This window comes from Nanorana parkeri, unplaced genomic scaffold (genome assembly GCF_000935625.1).
Source record: "Nanorana parkeri isolate BGI_ZX_2015 unplaced genomic scaffold, ASM93562v1 scaffold1165, whole genome shotgun sequence".
NCBI lineage: Eukaryota > Metazoa > Chordata > Amphibia > Anura > Dicroglossidae > Nanorana > Nanorana parkeri.
The window spans coordinates 518,418-539,265 of record NW_017307433.1 but is presented as its reverse complement, the minus strand read 5'-3'; the positions used below and the strand labels follow the sequence as shown (position 1 = coordinate 539,265).

Sequence of the window (20,848 nt, the reverse complement as noted above, 5' to 3'; positions counted from 1 at the left end):
ACCTTCCTGAGTAATCATACAAACATTACGTATTGGATTAATACCTATTAAAGTATTAAATAGTTTAACCATATGCATTACATTTCTAATTTTACATTTTGATTTATTTACAGTAAAGAGTTGCTTATCAATTTTCTCATTATCCTGTAAACACTGTTCCCACAGATTACCCCATAACTCTACATCTGAACAATTTTGTAAAACTTTAAATTCCAATTTGCTTTTAGCAGCCAAAGAATAAATTAAATCCATACTTACTCGATTTAACTGGTTTCCTTTCATGTAACGCGCGTCCTCTCACTATGGCGGGAAACGTCACATCACCACAAGGTAGCAGTTTCGCACGCGAATTCCTTTCCACCCATGAATCGCAGGTTCGTTCGATGTTCCGACTGAGATTTTAGTTTCTCCCGAAACTTGATATCATTATTTGCTGTATTGTGCAATTGTCCATCATTCCCTCTCATCTAGATGAGGGAGCAAATAAAACATAAAAATTGCGGATAAACTCGAATCAGGCTGAGGCTCGTCAATGTTGAATATGATATATGATGTTATATTTTTATGTCATATTCATATTCTTGTTCTTAGGGTGAAAAGTTTAAAAGAGGAAAAATAGCTTCCGTTCTTGCTTGAAACTCATAAATGTGTTTAATTACAAAGTTACAAATGATTACAAAATAATAGCATAAAACTAAAGTATAGAAATATGTAGATGTATTAATAAGTTCTTGTGTATGTGTTTAAAATGTTAGTCTCATGTCTGTCATAAACTTTGATTTAGAATATTTCACAGTCTTTCTTGATAATAAGGAATGTGGAGGTTCTAACCAGAAGGCATAATTGATTGATGAGTACCATATGTGCACCTTAACCCTAATACTACTTTCTAGAAAACTAAAACCATGGACTTTTATAAGTCAGCTTGCATTTATTCCTTAACTGAACAAATGTATATAGAAATTCAATCATAACTTATGTTTTTTAGAATATTTCACAGTCTTTCTTGATAATAAGGAATGTGGAGGTTCTAACCAGAAGGCATAATTGATTGATGAGTACCATATGTGCACCTTAACCCTAATACTACTTTCTAGAAAACTAAAACCATGGACTTTTATAAGTCAGCTTGCATTTATTCCTTAACTGAACAAATGTATATAGAAAATCAATCATCACTTATGTTCATCACATGCATACATAATCCCTATATGAATAATACCCTTTTAACAGTATTACTGACATTCTGAGATGTAATATTGTCTTTTGAGTTGTAGGTGGCTTTGTGGTGCAATGTTGGTCTCTATGCTTATGCATGTTTTATCTATGATGTATACAGGAAGTTCTATCTATATATACTGTATGTATGCTGTTTAATGCTGTATTCTGATGTAATGTCGTTATAAGCAAGTAAAACTAAATTTAGCATTTCTCAAGATCTCAGTGCTTCATCTAAAACACATAACCAACTGGTTATGAGCCCAGGCACTAAACAGAACATTGCAAGTCAACAAGATCCGCATCCAAGCTACTGAAAAATGGCAAGTGGATTAGATATAAAGTTTGAAATTGCAAAGCTCAACAATACCAACTACCAGCTATGGAAGTTCAAGCTTGAAATGCCACTAAGCAAAGATGACTTTTGGCAAGTACTGAGTACAGACAGACCCAGTAATGGACCCGTGGAGGAATGGGACAAGAACAGGCAAGCAAAAGAGCAATGAAGCAGAAAATTTGCTACACAACATTAACATATACCTGTCGGCATGACTGAAACATAGTAAAGAGGGTAATACAATACTTAAAAGGAACAATTCAGGTGAAGCTATGACTATCAGCAATGTCAAATCCAAAACTAGTTGGATTTGCGGATACTGATTGGCCCAGAGACTGCACAGACTGCAAATCCACAAGTGGTTACATCTTTTGATACAGGGAAGGAACCATAAGTTGGTCTAGCCAAAAGCAAACAACTTTTGCACTTTCCTCAACTCAAGCTGAATACATAGCACCAGCACACACTTGTCAAGAAGCAATATGGGTTTACCAGCTTTTAATGGACATGGGCGTAGACATGTCAGACCCCATCCCAATCTTTGAAGATAACCAGGGATGTATAAAGCTGACACAATCAGGAAGGGTCAACCCTAGAACCAAGCACATCGACGTGAAGTATCATCTGCTAACAGACACAGAGCAAGCTATTATCAACATGCAATACTGCTCATCAGAAGAAATTACTACAGATGCACTCACCAAGCCATTGCCAAATGATCGTCACAGTTTCCTTCGAGAGAAGCTGAACGTCACATAGCAATGAATATGCTGTTGAGAAGGGGTGTTGGAAATACAGCAGCATACACTGATTTTTATTATCGACATTTAGAGATGTAATATTGTCTTTTTAGTTGTAGGTGGCTCTGTAGTGCAGTGTTGGTCTCCATGCGTATGCAAGTGTAGCGCTCCCCTTCCCCGGTCAGCAATATCCCAGCACAGGATAACTCTACCGGTGGCCCTGAAGGGGTGATCTACAGTGAAATAAAATAATGGGTCTTCCTGTATTTCCTCTATAACAAACCTCTATTATGGATCCACAGTACACCAGCACACCTTGAGTTACTAGGGTCGGTTGCTATGGGTTACGGCAGCTCCGATTCTTCTTGTCTTGGGATACATTCACACGCTTTGCCCATCACTCGCTTTGCCCACTTACCGCCCTTCTGGTGATCAATTGAAGTGAGGTCCAGACCGTAGTTAAGATGCATGGAACGTTTACTGTAGAACTTCAGGGAGAGAGAGGAGGAAGAGGAGAAGGGTTAGGATCATCCAGGCAGATGTAGACTCCATTGTTATTCAGAGTGTGATTACTGTCTTCATGCAGGTCAAACACCTAACACAGCATTACTTGAGGTAGAAATTACTGATCCTTGTCTTTAGTAGCTACCACTGGACCTGCTGCCACCAGGCTCCAGCGTCTTCACATGGCTAGTCCCCAGGCTTTTAGGCCTAACCATCTCGGGCAATCCATGGCATCCTCCCCGCAGGCTGGGCCCGGGGGAAGAAAAGAGCTCACATGGTCCACCCCAAGTATTTATCCCCTCCCCCAGCATGCACCACTGGCTATCGTTAACAGTGAATGGCTGGAGAGGGATATCCACTCATAGCAATCCCATTGGATGCTCTGTTCTGTGACTAGGGCACACCCTTCTAGCAGCAGACAGATGGCAAGCAATGATAGATTGTTTAGGGGTAAAGCCACATGAACCAGACTATGATATATACAGGAAGTTCTACCTATATATATTAGGGATGCACCGATATATCGGCCGCCAAAACATATGGGCCAAAAATGGCACTTTTGGCTAAATGCCGAAAGTGCCATTTTTCTGTCGATACATCGGCACATCCCTGCTTTCTTTCCTCCCCGCTGGGCGCTGCTCTGTGTCCCAGTGGGGAGGAGAGAAAGTGTGACAGCCGGCCGAGCGCTGCAGGAGGAGAGCGCTGTGGGGGGCCGGCGTCTCTCCTCTCACATCACTCAGCCTCCTATTACAGTCCCGCAAAGCGGTGTGGGGGTGGAGACAGCCAGCGCTGTCACAGGAGGCTGAGTTCTCCTCCCTGCTCCTTCGCTCAGCCTCCTGTGACAGCGTGTCAGGAAGGAGAGCAAGTAGATAATTGAGGACATAGCATGTTGACTATATCGACAATTATGAATGAATGGGAAGTGATCTACATCACCTCCTGTCCATTCATGATTGTGGTTATAGTAAACATACTCTGTCATCAATGAACAGGAACACTCATAGAGGATTAGCAGCTGGCACTGCCGTTGCCGGTCCCGAGATCCGCTGTGCCCGATGCGGCCGGGACCGGCACGGCTCTTTGACATGAGATCAAAGGGAATTCAGTATACAAACTCCCCTTCATTCTGACTGGTGAAATTTTTGACTGACTGGTGAGACACTATCAAATTTTTCAAGCCCTGTATATATATATATATATGCTGTAAGGATGTAATGTCCTTATAAGCAAGTAAAAGTAAAACTTAAGATCTCAGTGCTTTATTTAAACACATAACCAACAGCCAGACTGTCCTTGAGAGAAAAAAAAATGTGAGGTAACGCACCTGTTACAAAGTTACAATATTTCAGGTTGGCATGGCCCTGAAAATGGATATCTTGTTGGGTTGCCCACCTATTGAAATGTTCTTTAGCAGCTTGTCATTGAGATCTGTGTAGCAGGGTAGGATCACTGGCCAAGCAACGTATGAGCAATTCTCAAGGAGGAGCTATCTTAAATGTATTGTAATCGTGTGTGTTTCTTTTTAGCAGATACATTTGACAGAATGTTTCCCCTAGAAATGCTTTGCCAGATTTCCATAACAGAATAGGATAAATATTTGGGTTTTAGTTATATGTAAGAAATTCCCACTAAGCTTCTTGGAGTATGACCTGAAAGGATGAGTCCTGTGCTAGTTTAGAAGGGAATCACCACAAGATGGCATTACCTTTTGAGGATATTGAAATTGAGGAGTGATCACCATTGGATGAATTTCAGCTTGATGTGCCTGTGAGTCAAAAGTACAGCTGTAATCTATTCCAGAGAGGGAATTGTGTGCATGAGAGAGATGTATAAATTATCTTTCCTTGGGGTTGGGCCAGGGGCACAACTAGAAATAACATGCTACAGCATATATTATTATATATGATATGATTACATGCAGTTAGAAAACAATCACTATCCCTGAATGCATTGATCATGCATCCAGGGATAGTGATTGATTCCTAACTACATATAACATTACCATTACATGCGCAGGGGTGTGGACATTTTTAGAAAAAACTACTTGTCCAAGGACTAAAGCGGGGGCCGAATCTACTTGTCCCTCATGACAATCTACTTGTCTTAATACAAAAAAAAATAATGTTAACCAAACCCGTATTTAGCAGTGCTAAGAAGCACTTCTCTGCGTTGACCAACGAGTGCTTGAATTTTGCGAGCGAAATTCAGAATACATTGAACAGGCACAGATAGTACACCCGTACTGGTAGAAGAGAAGGACCATTCGCCGAAAGGTAAGTATAGTGGGAGGGAGATTTGTGCGGGTAATTCCATTTTCCCAAATTACTTGGGAAAGGGAATTTACCCTTTAGGGTTGGTGCAGACTTGGGGATTCCCAGGACGTGCGATCGTGTGCGGTGGCATACAGCGGTTGCATCCGCATGTATGGGGTTACATCTGCGTGGCAATTGCTGAAAAAAAGGTAGATGTACCTATTTTCACGACATGCACCGCGCAGTGTTTTCAACCATGATCATGTGGGATTGCCCAGGCGGTATTGCAGCAGGAAACCACGCAATCTGCCTGGCACGACTGGGGTGCCATTCAAAAATAATGGCACTGACAGCACGATCGGCGGTGGTGTGCGATTCCGTGACCACCCAGCCATCCGCTCGGTTTCATGCACGATGGCCAGGCAGTCACGGATCGCACACCCCTGCCGATCGCGCTGGCAGTGCCATTATTTTCTATTGACACCCCAGTCATGCCAGGCAGATTGCCCGTTTTTCTTGCTGCAATACCGCCATGCCCGAGCGGTTGCATACGATTGCAGTTGAAAACACTGCGCGTTTAGTCGCATGCAGATGGGGACAGCGGGGCTGGTTTTCATTTTTTAAATTTTTATTTACTTTGTAAAAATGTTTCATTTGTTTTATTATTTTTTCCTTAATCGCCTTTTTATATAGTTACATTTTTAATGATTATTTTTTACTTTTTCATTTTAACTATTAAACTTAACTGTATTGCTATCACACAGGGAATAATAATCCTGTGTGGTAGCATTTGGAGGTGACAGGTACTCTTTATTGACCCTGTCACCTCCAACACAGGAGTTCTAGCACAGCACTGTTGCTAGAACTCCTGTGATAGGAACGAGCAGCGGCCGCTGGGTACAGAGGCTGAGGGAGGTGACAGAGCCTGTCACAGCTCCACTATCCCGCTCCGTCCACGCCCCCCGCTCGCAGCGCCGCTCTCATTTAAGAAAAAAAACCCAGCCCTGCTACTTGTCCGTAGCAGTGCTAAAATAGTGACAAAACAACTTGCCCGGCGCCCGGAACTGCATGTCCCGGGCGTCGGGCGATACGAATTCCACACCCCTGATGCGGTGTGCAGGCGTTTACATGCAGTGGCTGTCATCTGATCATTAACTTGAATGGGTGACTTCCCCTCCCCCCCCCCACAGATAAAATAAAACACACACACACACAGACAACCCCCCCAATCACCTTCACGATCCCTGGTGATCCCGTGGTATTAGTAAGGTCTCATGCAGACTTTACTAATCAATCCTTTTGGCCGGATCTCTGAGCTGTCAAAACAGTCTGTCAGGAGCACTGTAGATATATTTTTGTGTGTTTCCTAAGTGTGTCGATGATGCCGACACTTAATTTAAAATAGACACTTTGGGGGGGATTTACTAACCTAACCACACGCACGCACTAGGTGCGTGTGATTTTTACACAGCAAAACGTATTTATCAACCAAAAAGTCTCTAAAAGCATATTTACACTAATGCCACATATGGAAAAATCATGCATATGATGCATATATAATGCTGCTTCACAGTTTAGACAAAAATGGTTAGCTCATGCATTTACATTCCTGCATTCATCAATGCAAGCAACACAACATAGAGCTAATTTACACAACATCACCTTGCAATTCATGCAGGGCGTTGCACAACACACCTGCTGGGTGTGTACACACTACAAAGGTGTCTAGATTCCACCAATAGATCATGCTGGGAGGGAACACACTACAGAGGTGTATACTTGTTCGTGGCGTGTTTATAAGGTTAGTAAATCAACCCCTTTGTTTCAAATGGACATTGCAAAAGTGCCTGTGCCCCATAAGCACATCTAAATTAAGAGGACTGTGGGGGGTGGGGGGGGGTGTTTACCAATTAACCAATAAGCAAATGATAAAAGACACATGGAATCAAAGAGCAAACTTTCCACACTAGGAGAAGACAGGCATAGACCATAAAGATAAAATCGCCTTTTAAACAAACAGAAAGTGAGTATATATCAGTTAAATAGGCATCACGTATACTGTAGGTCAAATCAGAAGAACTGTTGAGCAGAAATGAAATGTGGATACCATAGCAGGATTTTTTAACAGACAGACATCAGTTCAGGCATGGTGGAGCAGAAATGAAATGAGGATACCATAGCAGGATTTTTGAACAGACAGCAGTTCAGGCAGGATGGAGCAGAAATTAAATGTGGATACCATAGCAGAAATAATATGGTATAATTTGCATATTCATATATTTAGACAGTGTTGTACTTTATACACATAAATTGATAATACTTTGAATATAACTACCACCTCTTTAACACTTCAATAAAACCATATTGTACCACAAAATGGTTTTGAAATATAGCATTGGGAGATTTTTTTTATTACTCTTATCTTTAACAATATCTTTATGTCAGAAGGTTTTTATTGTTACTTCACTTTAAAAACACCATCAAATATCATCAGACATGTTACTCCACCATAAATGAGTGAATATATGAATACAAGATATGACCAGAAGGTTATCGAAATACAGCCCACAGTCAAGACATTTTGCATTTTGTTTTATGCAACCAAAATCGCATGGAGTTACAAAAAATACATGCTAATCATGTGTACTTATAGATTACAGAAATATCAACCCATATATTGAAAAATACACTTACATATAGACCTAAAAGTACACTTGTGTGAAAATCTAACCCTCGTAGCCATAACAATCCAAATCTGACCCCATACATGAAATGTGAGGATGTGATGCCACTGACCTGTGGGGGAACACAATATACAGTAGAACCATTAAACATTAAAGATGCTACATAAAACTATCAACCATGCCACTGGTTGAAGACCTATACATGATCCCAAATAGGCATAAAAGTACTCTGAAGCTCAAAGTCCCACCCAGAAAATCTGCCTTCCCATTTACTATGCAAAAAAGCTTCAAAGCTAGGCCACTATAAATCCAAAAACAAAACAAAATACAACATTTACATTATATAAGTTTAATAAATAGGGAGATCTTGGCATATCTAAACCCAAAAACAAAAAATTATTTATTGCAGTTTCATGTGAGCTGAAAAGAAAACCCACAATTTTCCTTGTATAGACTACAAGTCCCATCAGTGCACCATGTAACTTGAGATGAACAAAGGCAGATATGTGCATAGTCTAAGCTGTGTGAAAAACCCCACTGCACTTATGAAACAGATATAACAAAAGGCTGTTGGTCTATTTAACAGACCAACAGTTGGAAAAAGAGAGTTTGCATATACTTTAATACCTACCTTTTGTATAAATCAAACTTATCTCTAGTTTATTTTCTTGTTTATATACAACTCCCTTTCCATTTATGAGGGAGCAGATAAATAGATGAAGTGAAATGGGGACAGTTTGTAGATGAAGTCTAAAAGTATCACTAAAGGCTAGGCATTTTTTTAACCTTAATGTATTCATTGCATTAAGGTAAAAATGCCCAGTGCCTTTTTGTACCCCCATTGCCACAAGCTGTGTGTGCCTATGGATGCACATAGGTAGCTGCGGGAACAGGCATGGGTGTCTCCTCAGCAAAAAATTAAAAATGAAGGTTTAATATCACTTTAGGCAACATGACTAGCTGGTAGTAATGTATGTATTTGACAAGTAGGAATAGGGACAGTCGGTTATGTAAATTATTTCTTCCTTTTGTATCCCTTGTGCTTATTGTGCACTTTTGTTATATATGTCCCTAAAACAGTTCTCTCTTCTTACCTTAATTTACTGATTTTCTTTCTTTTGTTTTCCAGACAAGTAGATGAAGGAGTGTGGAATACACCAGAGAACCTTAGCAATCCTTCCCCCAAGCAAACAGCCACTGAAGTAGAATTTTCTAAAAGGATGGAATTTGAGCTGCCCTCTAGCCCCCCAACAAGCTTTTCTCAGATAATTGAGTCTCAGACACACAAATGGGAGCCTTTGTGTCAAATGGATGCTGTTGCTTTTACTACTAATCCTACTCGAGGGGAGATGGTGACTGTGAAGACCCAGACTGTATCAGAGACACATAACAAGAGGATTGGGGCTGAGAAGTCTGTTGAGGTAAGACCTGACAGTCTTTCATTAACTGGATTACCACTTGAAGACCAGGTGTTTACACCCGCTTCCTGCCCAGGACATTTTTCTGTGTTCAGCACGGCGGTACTTTGACTGACATTTATTCCGTCACGCAACGCTGTACTGAAATTAATTTTATACAATTTTTTGGGGACAGATAGAGCTTTCTTTCGGTGGTATTTAATCACAACTGGGGTTTTTATTTTTTACTATATTAAGGAAAAATTATTGACATTTTTGGGGAAAAAAAGTATGTTTTTTTTTACATTATGTTATAATACAATTATTCTTACCCAATTTTTTGGTAAAATATAAAAGGGGGGTCACGTCTGGTAAATAGACACCAAACACGTCAAGCTTTAAAATTGCGCGCACCCGCAAAAAAACATACGCAAAATTGACCATAGGCGACGCTTTAAAAGCTTTTACCACTCATCAGTTTAGTATTATCAGGGAATAATAGCCCTAGAAGTATTGCTCTCACTGCGTCGTTCGTGGCGATATGCAACATGTGCGATTTAATGTGCCCAATCATCGTTTCCGCACATATGCGCACCCAACGCATGTTTGCATGCGTGTATGTTTGGGTTGGGACTTTTAAAAAAAATTGTGTTTTTAAAAATTCTTTTTGATGTGTGACTAATACTTTTTTTTGCAACTTTTCATTTTTTTTCACCAATTTTAACTTTACTGTTATCACATAGGGGGGCTAAGAAACCCTGGGTCCTCTTTATGGAAACATCAGGGGTCCTCTTTATGGAAACATCTGGGGTCTCCGAGACCCCTAATGTCACCTAGGGAGCCCCAAAGAAGCTGACGCAGCAGAGATCTGCTTCATCAGCTTCTCTTCAGCTTCTGAAGCTGGAGAGTAACACAAGAATGCGGAAGTAATGTAATATACATCACTTCCGCATTCTGACACTGGAGAGGAGACTGGAGGGAGCTCGTGTACCGATCTTCCTCTGATCCCGTCACAGAGCCACTATGCTGGTCCCGGGCTCGCACCGGGCACATCGGAGCCCTGGACCAGTGGAAAGGGGGGGCCGCGGAGGGGGCGCACATACAGGCACGTTATACAAGCGATCCGCCGGCTATTGTATGTAAACGGGCATCGCTGCCTGTGTTTACATTTTGGCACTTTCCCGCCCGCGTGCGAGTGGGCGTGGCTGACGGAACATTTAAAAACACCTGCTCAGATCCAGGAAGCTCCCGGCCATCCGTTTTTTTACGACGGCCGGCCAGGAGGCGGTTAAACACCTACAGATAGCCATTACTCTTGATGAGGTTTGAAATACAGATGATTCAGATTATTATTATCATACAGTATTTATATAGTGCCAACAGTTTGCACAGCGCTTTACAATATAAGGAAGACATTACAATTACAATACAATTCAAGACAAGATGATAAGGAGGGTCCTGCCCATGAGAGCTTATAATCTAAGGGAGGAGCAAGTGACACATGAGGAGGTAGCTGTTTGGGGATGAATTGTTTTAGAAAGTGATAGTTCAGTGGTTAGTTTGAGAGGGGTAGGCTTCCCTGTAGAGATGCGTCTTTAGTGATCGCCTAAAGGCAGTCAGAGTAGGAAATAATCAGACAGGTTGGGGTAAGGAGTTCCATAGGATGGAAAAGACTATAGAGAAGTTCTGGAGGTGAGCATGGGAGGAGTTGATGAGGGAGCAGGAGGTCTTGGGAATATCAGAGGGGACGGTTAGGGTGATACTTTGAAACAAGGTTGGAGATAAAGCCGGGATAGAGTTGTGGATTGCTTTGTAAGCGGTTAATAATATTTTTAATTTGATTCTTTGGGTGATTGGAAGCCAGTGGAGGGTTAGGTGGATGAGTCTAGCAGCAGCATTTATGATAGACTGAAGAGGGGATAGCCTATGTAGTGGTAGGCCAATGTGGAGGGAGTTGCAATAGTCAAGATGAGAGATAACAAGTGAGTGGATAAGTAGCTTTGTGGTTTCAGTGGTGAGGAAGGGCCTTATTTTGGAGATGTTACAAAGGTGCAGGCGGCAGGATTAGGATAGTGATTGGATGTGGGCAGGAAGGTGAGGTCCGAGTCAAGGATTACATCTAGCACCTTGGCATTGGGGGAAAAGGGATGGATAGTTGTGTTATCAACCCTAATGGAAAAGTTGGGGGAGGAGGAAATATAATGAGCTTGGTTTTTGATTAAAAATTAAGTTTTAAGCAGTGTTGTGACATCCAGACTGATATGTCTGTCCAGACTGATCCAAGGGGAAAGGTGTGGATCGAGAAGAGAAGGGGTCCAAGGGCAGAGCCTTTGCAGACCCCAACAGACAGGGAAATAGGAGAGGAGGAATACGATTGGTAGGTAACACTAAAGGAGTGCTTAGATAGCAGGAGGAGAACCATGAGAGAGAAGAGTCTTGTAGGCCAAGTGAGTGGAGTTTTTTGAGGAGCAGTGGGTGGTCAACTGTATCAAAAGCAGCAGAAACATCTAATAGCAAGAGTATGGAGTAGTGGCCATTGTTTTTAGCAGTTAGCAAGTTATTAGTGAGTTTTAGGAGGGCAGTTTCAGTGGGGTGTTTGGGGCGAAAGCCAGACTATATGGGGTCGAGGAGATTGTTATCAGTGAGATGGCGGCTCAGGCGGTTGTAGATTAGGTGTTCTAGGAGTTTGGAGGTGAATGGGAGTAAGGAGATTGGTCTGAGATTGTTAAGGTTGGTGGGGTCCAGTGAGGGGATTTTGGGTATTGGGGTGACTAGTGTATGTTTTAGAGGGGAGGGAAAGATGCCATTAGAGAGGGAAAGATTTAAAATGTGAGCAAGAGACTGTAGGTTAGAGGAAGAGGGTGACTGAAGTAGTGGTGAGGGAACAGGATCCAGGGGGCAAGTAGTGAGGCAGGTGCCAGAGAAACGTTTGCAACCTCCTCAGTAGTGACAGGGTCAAAAGAGGAAAGTAACAAGTGTGATGGTGGGTCTGGTACGTTAATAGGTGAAGGTGACTGGACAGTGGAGACCTCATCCCGAATTGCATCTATTTTGTTTTTGAAATGAATGGCAATGTCCTGTGCAGTGAATGAGCTATTGGGAGGAGGCTGTGGGGGACATGGTAGAGAGTTAAAAGTAGAAAAGAGTTGACGAGGGCTGGATGAGAGTGTGTTAATGAGTGAATAAATCAGTCTGTTTGGCAGCACGGAGGGAGGAATTATATTTTAGGAGGGCAGCTTTAGTGAGGTCTTGCAGAGACCTAGTTTTACGCTACACTTGCTCAAGAGTGCAGCTATGTCTTTTAAGGTTTCTGGTTTCTACTGTTGTTCTGCATGTGGTGAGAGGAGCCAAGGGGTCTAGGGAGGATGTGAGTGAGATGTTGGAGACAGACGTAGCCAGGTCAGGGCAGAACAGGGTTACATAGTTACATAGTATTTGGATCGATGTCATTAATGAATAGGTTGAACAGTATCGGACCCAGCACAGATCCTTGAGACCAGTCATCACATTAGACCAGTCCGAAAAGGTGCCATTTACAGATACTCCCTGGACACGTTCCAGTAGCCAGTTCTCTATCCACGTACACACCACCTCATCTATGCCCATAGCCCTCAGCTTGTGAAGTAAGCGCTTGTGTGGTACCGTATCAAATGCATTTGAGATATGCAGGTATACCACATCTACCGGCTTCCCTCCATCCATATCTCTGCTTACCCCCTCATAAAAAGTTAGCAAGTTAGTCAGGCAGGAACGGTCTTTCCTGAACCCATGCTAATTGTCATTAACTATGCCCCCTAGTCCTTAATTATACCTTCTAACAGTTTACAAACTACCAATGTTAGACTGAACGGCCTATAGTTCCCTGCTTGGCATCTAGCCCCCTTTTTGAATATTGGAACTTAATCCTCCTGTCCCATCGCACTCCTGACCGGACAAAAACTCAAATCCAACTGGGTGGGTGCGGTAGTGACAAGGGATGCCTCCGTAAAATGTAGATAGATGAAAGTAGTCACTCGCACTCCATGATATTAAAGTCAATGCTGTTTATTGACTGAGATAACACACATCTCCTTAGCGACGTTTCGAGACCATGCGGTCTCGTCCTCAGGCAAACAGAGAGTGGGTCAAGCAACAAAATCAAATAATAAATATGCATGCGAAATAGACCAATTATGTTTCAACTTTGTTAATTTCCAATTATGTAATGAATGAATTCATATTTTTTATACAATGAGAGAGTTTATAGCATTTCTTAAAAGCCCCTCCCCTTTCGGTAATTGCATACCTTAAGGTGGAATGTACTCCTTGCATTTCTTTCTAGTCAAACAATAAATACAGGTGAAACAAAATCAAACCACCAATCACAATGCAGTTAATACCTCCTCCTCTGACGTCCTAACAACGTGATTCACACCATGCTGCCCAGGTGCAATTAGCTATATGCTGAACACATGATACAGTTGCATACTGGTAAAATACCTTGTCCGTAGTGGTGATCTTGCATTGCCCGAGATCTACCTGCTTTTTTCCGATCCGTGTCATCCATGGATCCGTGTTGCATCCTGCTGGCTGCTCATGTCTAGGGGACCGGCTCTCACGGTGCACATGCCCCAGTGTCCCTAGTAACCCTAGTATGTGGGTTCAGAATGAGCAGAAGGTGATGAGTGCAGTAATAGGGGTAAAGAGCAGGAGTGGGTAAAATATATAATCTGTGGGGTGGAGGGGGGGGGTTCTGGTAAAAAAAAGGCAGTTTAAGAAGAGAAGACACAATTGTGAAAAGCAATGGTAGAGAAAGCATGTTAGGTGCCGGAGAGTAGAAATCAGATTTGGAAGAGAGAGGTGAATGGGGAAAACAGGATCACCTACAGTCTGTCAGGAGCACTGTAGATATATTTTTGTGTGCTTTCTAAGTGTGTCGATGATGCCGACCCTTGATTTAAAACAGACACTTATTTCAAATGGACATTGCACATCTGCCTTCCCCCATACGCACATCTAAATGTATAGGATTGTGGGTGGGGGAAGGGGGGGGTTACCAATATATCAATAAGGAAATGATAAAAGGGATGAAATTTATTGAAAAACACACTTACATATAGACCTAAAAGTACACTCGCTGTGAAAATCTAACCCTAGTAGCCATAACAATCCACATCTTGATCCCATACATGAAACATTCATTGGCCCTTAAAGGAGAACTATGGGGTCAGTGTTTTTCCCCATAGTTCTCCTTAGGGTAACGGGAGGACACAAACTAGCGTCCTCCCGTTACCCTAAGCTCAGTATACCGCGAGCTACAGCTCGCGGTATACTGAGGCGCCGCAGCCGGAGCGGATCCCAACGTAGATGACAGGATCCGCCCAGCTGCGTGAGTGACAGCTGGCTCTACCTCCCCCGTCCGTTCCGCCAGTCAGCGCTGGCAGATCGGAGCGGGGAGAGGGGAATCCAGCCCCTCCCCCTGTCACGGCAGAGACCCGTGACAGGATTGAGAGGCGAGCGAACCTGGGATGTGTTCGCTCACCTCCCGATCTACTGAGCCGACCTGTTCTCCTTTAAGAGGATGTGATGCCACTGACCTGAGGGGGGAGCCCAATATAGAACCAGTAAACAAGAAATGACATTAAAGATGCTACATAAAACTATCAACCATGCTGATTGAGTCACTGGCAGAAGACCTATACATGGGGCATAAAAGTACTGTGAAGTTCAAAGTGCCACCCAGAAAATAAAACATTTAAATTATATAAGCTTAATAAATAGGGAGATCTTAGCATATCTAAACCCAAAAACAAAAAAAATATTTATTGCCGCTTCATGTGAGCTGAAAAGAAAACCCACAATTTTCCTTGCATAGACTACAAGTCCCATCAGTGCACCATGTAACTTGAAATGAACAAAGGCAGTTATGTGCATAGTCTAAGCTGTGTGAAAACCATAGCTCCTTTCATAGTTACAGTGGAGCAATAAAAAAGGGCAGCCACAAAATGGACAGGAGGCGTCTTAGGGCTTGTTCACACCAAATGCGGACTAGATCTGCATGAGTTTCTGCACATGCAGTGCAGTGTGTTTTGCCGTGTTTCTGCTATGTTTTTGTGGCGTTCCGGGCCCTTTTATTTTTGCCTAAAATAGGCTCTCATTGCGTTCCAGGGTGTTTGCATGTGTTTTTGATGCATTTGCATGCGCAAATGCAGGGCAGGGCAGAAAAAATAGGACATGATGCAGTTTTTTCACATGCTCTGGAACTGAACTCTCTGGTGTGAACTAGAGCCCAAAATACCATTTGAAAACATTGGATGCATTTGTGATGCGTTCTGTAACTGCTCTGCATCTGCTCCGCTCTTAGTGTGAACAAGCCCCTATTATTGACAGGATTACAAGGTATTTGAAAATAAAGGGAAAAAGCAAGAAAACTAATAATGAATGCATTCACTACATCGAAGGACTAGTAAACTGCAATATATAAATATTTTGTTTTTGGGTTTATGTTTCCTTTAGGCCAATATCATAATAAGATAGCTCCATTAAGTTATAGTTATGTTATGCCAATGATATAGTAGAGGTTATGCAATCAGTCACACTGTCGTATGGGTTTTTGTCATTATTGGTATGTTTTAATCGTATGGGTTTTTGAAATTATTAACTTTTTATGTTAGTTACAATCTTTAGCAATGTATTCTATACATTGAGAATTTGCATTAACAGCTGCCATCTTTCCAGTGGTGGTTAATTTGGGTAAATAGTAATTAATTGTAACTATAGAGGTGCAGGAGTTTGACTGGATTAAATTTGATGATTACTGGATGTATATGTGATATTTCCTTGATTTGTTACCATTTACCTGTACATGAGTACTTAACTAATTTCCACTATAGGCAGCAGAGCGTGACTGGGAGGAAAAAAGAGCAGCGCTGACACAATACAGTGCTAAGGATATTAACCGGCTGTTGGAAGAGACCCAGGCCGAGCTCATGAAGGCTATTCCAGATTTGGACTTTGCTGCCAAGCACAAACCAACTGGAAGTGCAACATCTACTCCAGAGCACCGTACCAGCAAACCACAGCAGGCACAGAAGCTTGGTAACAAAATAGATGCTAATGGAAGAAGGGGCTCTGGTAAGAAAACTGGCACTGATGTGTTCAACCTTAGAAGAATTTTGGAATTCTGTGAGTAGTAAGCTAGCCTTGATGTTGGTGTATGATTTGCTGTTATTTTCAGATGAACTGACAGTGCCCAGGTACCGAACTGAGAAACCATCTAAATCTCCGCCTCCTCCTCCACCGCGCCGTAGTTTCCCATCCTCACATGGTATTACCACAACCCGGACAGGGGAGGTCATTGTCACCAGCAAGAAGGATTCCCCATTTATCAAGGTGAGAGGTGAAATATCAACATATCGGTAAAAAGATTGGCTGGACAATGAAGAAAAAGTTAATGTAATTTATTTATCTTTAGTAAACAATCTTAGACCAATGGTTATACTGCCACATTTTGGAGGTTGGGATACTAGTGAATAAAAAAACGCTAAGCCAGCCTTCAACCATCATGCATAAGTTTTTGGCTAATGTCTTAGGGGGTAGGATGCTTTTTCCTCATCTCTGCTAACTACATTTTTACTCTTTTCTTATCTTTTATCAACCTACTTGGTACTCAGTAGATAGTTTTTCTCTTCAATCATAAAGTCAAATATGCTGCTTTGGTTGGTCAAAATACAGCAGCCTTCTGGATCGGATGAACCCTCAGCAATAGCTTTTTTTTTTTTTTTTGCAAAATAGTTTTATTGTATTTCACAGTTTTAAACATGACAATGCATGCCACTTGTTCCCAACAAGACGGGAACCAGGCGTAGCCATGCACCTAAAAACAACACACAAAATAATCATAACTTAATCAAAAATAGAAAATAAAATAAAATCCCTGCGCGATTATCCCTGAGGGAGAACCCGCTAAAGTACAGGCGGGGTGGGGACATTCCCCAACATAGCTCACCAACTGTGCTCGTCACCATATAGGCATAACATTCCAGGATTAGAGCGCTAGTACATTGTAACAAGGAGGTACTGCTAATAGTATGAACTCAGGTCTCCTTTGGTTTATCAATGCAGCGTGAATTCGCCCATAAGCAGGAGTCTCCCTAGGGGTCACTCCACCCCTCTCCCCAGCTCAGACATCTGAGTCCACTGCTGAGTCACTGCACTCCAACCAGCGATCCCAGACTTTGTTGAACTTGGCAGGACATCCTCTATGGGTATACGTGTCCTGATACAGAGGTAAGTTGTAATTTACCAGCTTCTTCCAGAAAGCCAGCGCTGGCGGCTTGGGTTTCTTCCAACACATGGCAATTGCCTTACGGGCATAGAATAACATTAGGCCCACCAGCGTTCGTTCAGACCTGGTCGGAGCTACTTCTTCCACCAGTCCCAGAAGGCACATTCGCGGTGACGGGGCAAGATGTAGAGAGGTGACTCTACCCATATACTCAACTACGGAGTGCCAATAGGAGGTAATGAGGGAGCACTCCCAGAATACATGAAAGAAGTCACCCTCGGGGCATGTGCATCTCCAACAACCTGGAGAAATAGAGGCATTCATCTTATGTAGGCGGTGAGGTGTGAAATATGCTCTATGAAGTATCTTAAACTGAACCATTCTATCTCGTATCGCAACCAATTGTTTAAAGGGAGCATCCGAAATCTCCTCCCAATCCTCATTATCCAAGTCTGGGATGTCCGCTCTCCATCTAGACTGTAGGGTTAGTAGAGCGGGGGAGGTCAGGGTCTGCAGGGTACTATAGAAACACGAGGCAGGCTTTAACAGTCTGTCAGTCCTTGCTAGAGATTCCAGCTGTGTCATGCCCAGTTGGACCCTATTCCCAGGGAACTGAGGACATGTGTTGGGTGTCTGGCCGCAAGGTCATTCTCAGCCCACAGATAGGACCATTCCACTGTGTCAAAGGCCTTTTCTATATCAAGAGACGCCACCACCCTAGACCCGGTGTTGACATGGGATGCATGGATGTTGGTGAATAATCTGCGTAAATTAATGTCCGTGGATCTGCGGGGCATGAAGCCAGTTTGGTCCGAGTCTATCAGACTATCTGTCAGATGGTTAAGTCGTACACTAAGAATCTTAGTTAATATCTTAAGGTCGCAGTTAAGCAACGCACTTGGGCGATAGGAGGCACAATCCGTCAGGTCTCTAGGTGGTTTATGAATCAAGATGACATGGGCTCCAGTCATCGAGGGCGGCAGGTGGTTAGTCTCTAAACAAGTATTGTACATCTCACACAAGCGCGGAACGAATAAGCCCGCGTGTGTCTTGTAGAATTCCATAGTGATCCCATCTGGTCCAGGTGATGTCCCATTTGGGAAAGAGCGAATGGCATTCAATATCTCTAGGTCTGTTATTGGCTGTACCAGAGAGCCACGCTGACTGTCTGACAACCATCCCAGAGCTATTGTGTCTAGCAGGGGCCTCAAGTCCGGGGACTGGGCATCTGTCAGCATGGAGGACGTATACAGGGTCGTATAGTATTTGCGAAATACCTCCAGCACAGCCTCTGGGGATGTCACAAGAGTGTTAGGGTTAGAGTATCTCGGCAAATACAGTTTGGGGTCGGGCCACCTGGGACAGCATAGCCAACAGACGCCCATTTTTGTCCCCATACTCAAAGAACTCTTGTTTACGTTTATATAGGTCGGTTTTTGTGAGATCCGCAAGATGTAACTTAAGTGTGCGTCTGGCTGTCATGAGAGCATCAAAATTGTCAGGAGTGGGGGAGGACCCATGCTCGGAAAGACATTTGGCTTCTGCATTCTGGAGCTTGATGGTGCGGGCAGATTCCTCTGCTCTAATAGCCTTCTGGAGGGATATGTAATCCCCCCTCACATATGCCTTGACTGCATCCCATATCACAGCAGGCCCAGCAGTGGAGGCGTTATATTCCCAATATAGCTCAACCGATGGTGGGATTGCCTCGTGAGCCATCGGGTCTGCCAACCCAATACATAACCCAAACCCGCTCACAGAGCAAAGTGTATCAGGAGGCTTAGTATCCCCAAAAAAGGTGAACTCAGTCAGAAAAAAGGAATTGTTGAACCAGAACCAAACAGTCTGCTAGGGCAGTGTAGTGACCCGATAAGAGTTACTTCCAGTCCTCGAGCTTCGGGAGTCATCGAGCTCAATCTGTGGTAGTGCTGAAGCCACGGTAAGGGAGCTTGGTACATCTGAAGGATGAAAGCTGACTTGCCATATGTCAACAACAATAAAAATTAAAAACAACAAAAAGAAGAAAAAGAAGGGAATGATCAGGCCGCATCCAGCCAAGCGGCAGCCGCCACGGGAGTGTCAAAGAAGCGGGTAGTGTCCCCATCACTTACCCGCAGCCAACTAGGATATAGAAGACCATATTGGAGGGCCTTCTCACGCAGCCTCATACGAATCTCGGTGAAGGATCTGCGCTGCTGCTGTATTTCCGCAGAGTAGTCAGGGAATAGAGAGATACGAGCGTTTTCATACTGAAGTGTAGGGCGACTTCTCGCCGCAGCAAGGACCCGGTCTCTGTCCCTGTAGTTCAGGAGGTGGATGAGGAACGGACATACAGCGAATCAATTTTGGTTGTGAGGGCCTCCTTACACGATGTGATGGCCACCAGGATGTCCGAGCTAGAGGGAGAGGGAGTCAATTCAGCTGCGCCGCTCGTCTGTGTTCCCACTGACATCTTGCTGCACTCAGTCAGTCCAGCCAAGATGGCCGCCTCAGAGACACCACGAGGCCTTCCAGATGAACGGGTCGACCTACTCTTGTTGCGTTTCATTTATGCCCCCGCCGAGGAGGAAATCAGGTATAGGATGCGTTCGGCAACACCTGACCACAGGTAAGTGAAGGAAATCAGCACCAGGATAGGTTCAGGATGTTAGATTGAGCGGAGCTCCCCGTTCTCACGCCTGCACGGGATCACATGCCGGCCACGCCCCCCTCAGCAATAGCTTTAGAGGCCAGACGGTGGACTAAAGATTGCAGGGCTATCCTGGCATGTGGCCTTCAGACACTAGGCTATGTGAGAACATCTACTGGGGGGAGTCTTTGTCCTGAGTGACGGAATGTCTAGCTTTGCCACTGGCTGCGTGTAACCAGAAATGCTGCCGGCTCATTGCCATCCTGTGCTCCAGCGCCTACATGAAGGCCCTGCAACTCCACACACCATACATGCTGGGCACCTGGCAATCTAGTCCCCGTGTTGTGCCTGCATATCACCACAGCACTCTCTCCTCGCTCTCCTTTCTGGCTGTCTCTCCTTCTGGCTGTCTCTCCTCACTCTCTCTCCTGGCTGTTTTTCCTCTCTCTCTCACCTGGCTGTATTCCCTTGCTCTCTCTCCTGTATATTCTGCAAAAAAAAATGGTGCACTGTGCTAGAGTGTTCGGGTTTCGCTGGAAGACAAGGTGGCAACCCTAATCAGCTCACCTCCCAGGTTACATGGGACCAGGGCTGGTGCTAGCATAAGGCTGAGGGTGTCGGGAAGGGGGGGACCTGTGTAGGCAAAATCTGTGCACCGGCCTTGGGCTCGCTCTAATCACTGATCATCACAGTTCATTTTTCATTATGGGTGTAAGTGGGGGCCTCACATTTGAGTTTCGCCTAAGGCCTCACAAAGTCTAGAGCCGCCTCTGGCTATGCTTGTGGTGCTTTACAGACCTTTGTGTTTACAGACAGAGCGC

General features: G+C 43.6%; 1 protein-coding gene across 1 annotated transcript; it reads left to right on the top strand.

Moving 5' to 3' along the window:
* Positions 1–8,864: 8,864 nt before the first annotated feature.
* LOC108796753 (SRC kinase signaling inhibitor 1-like) lies at positions 8,865–17,268 on the top strand (the record flags this gene model as incomplete). The annotated part of the gene is made up of 4 exons (XM_018568268.1): positions 8,865–9,156; positions 16,005–16,245; positions 16,349–16,503; positions 17,236–17,268. Coding segments are annotated over 4 exons (721 nt in total), but the record flags the coding sequence as incomplete, so codon positions are not given.
* Between the last annotated feature and the right edge of the window lie 3,580 nt (positions 17,269–20,848).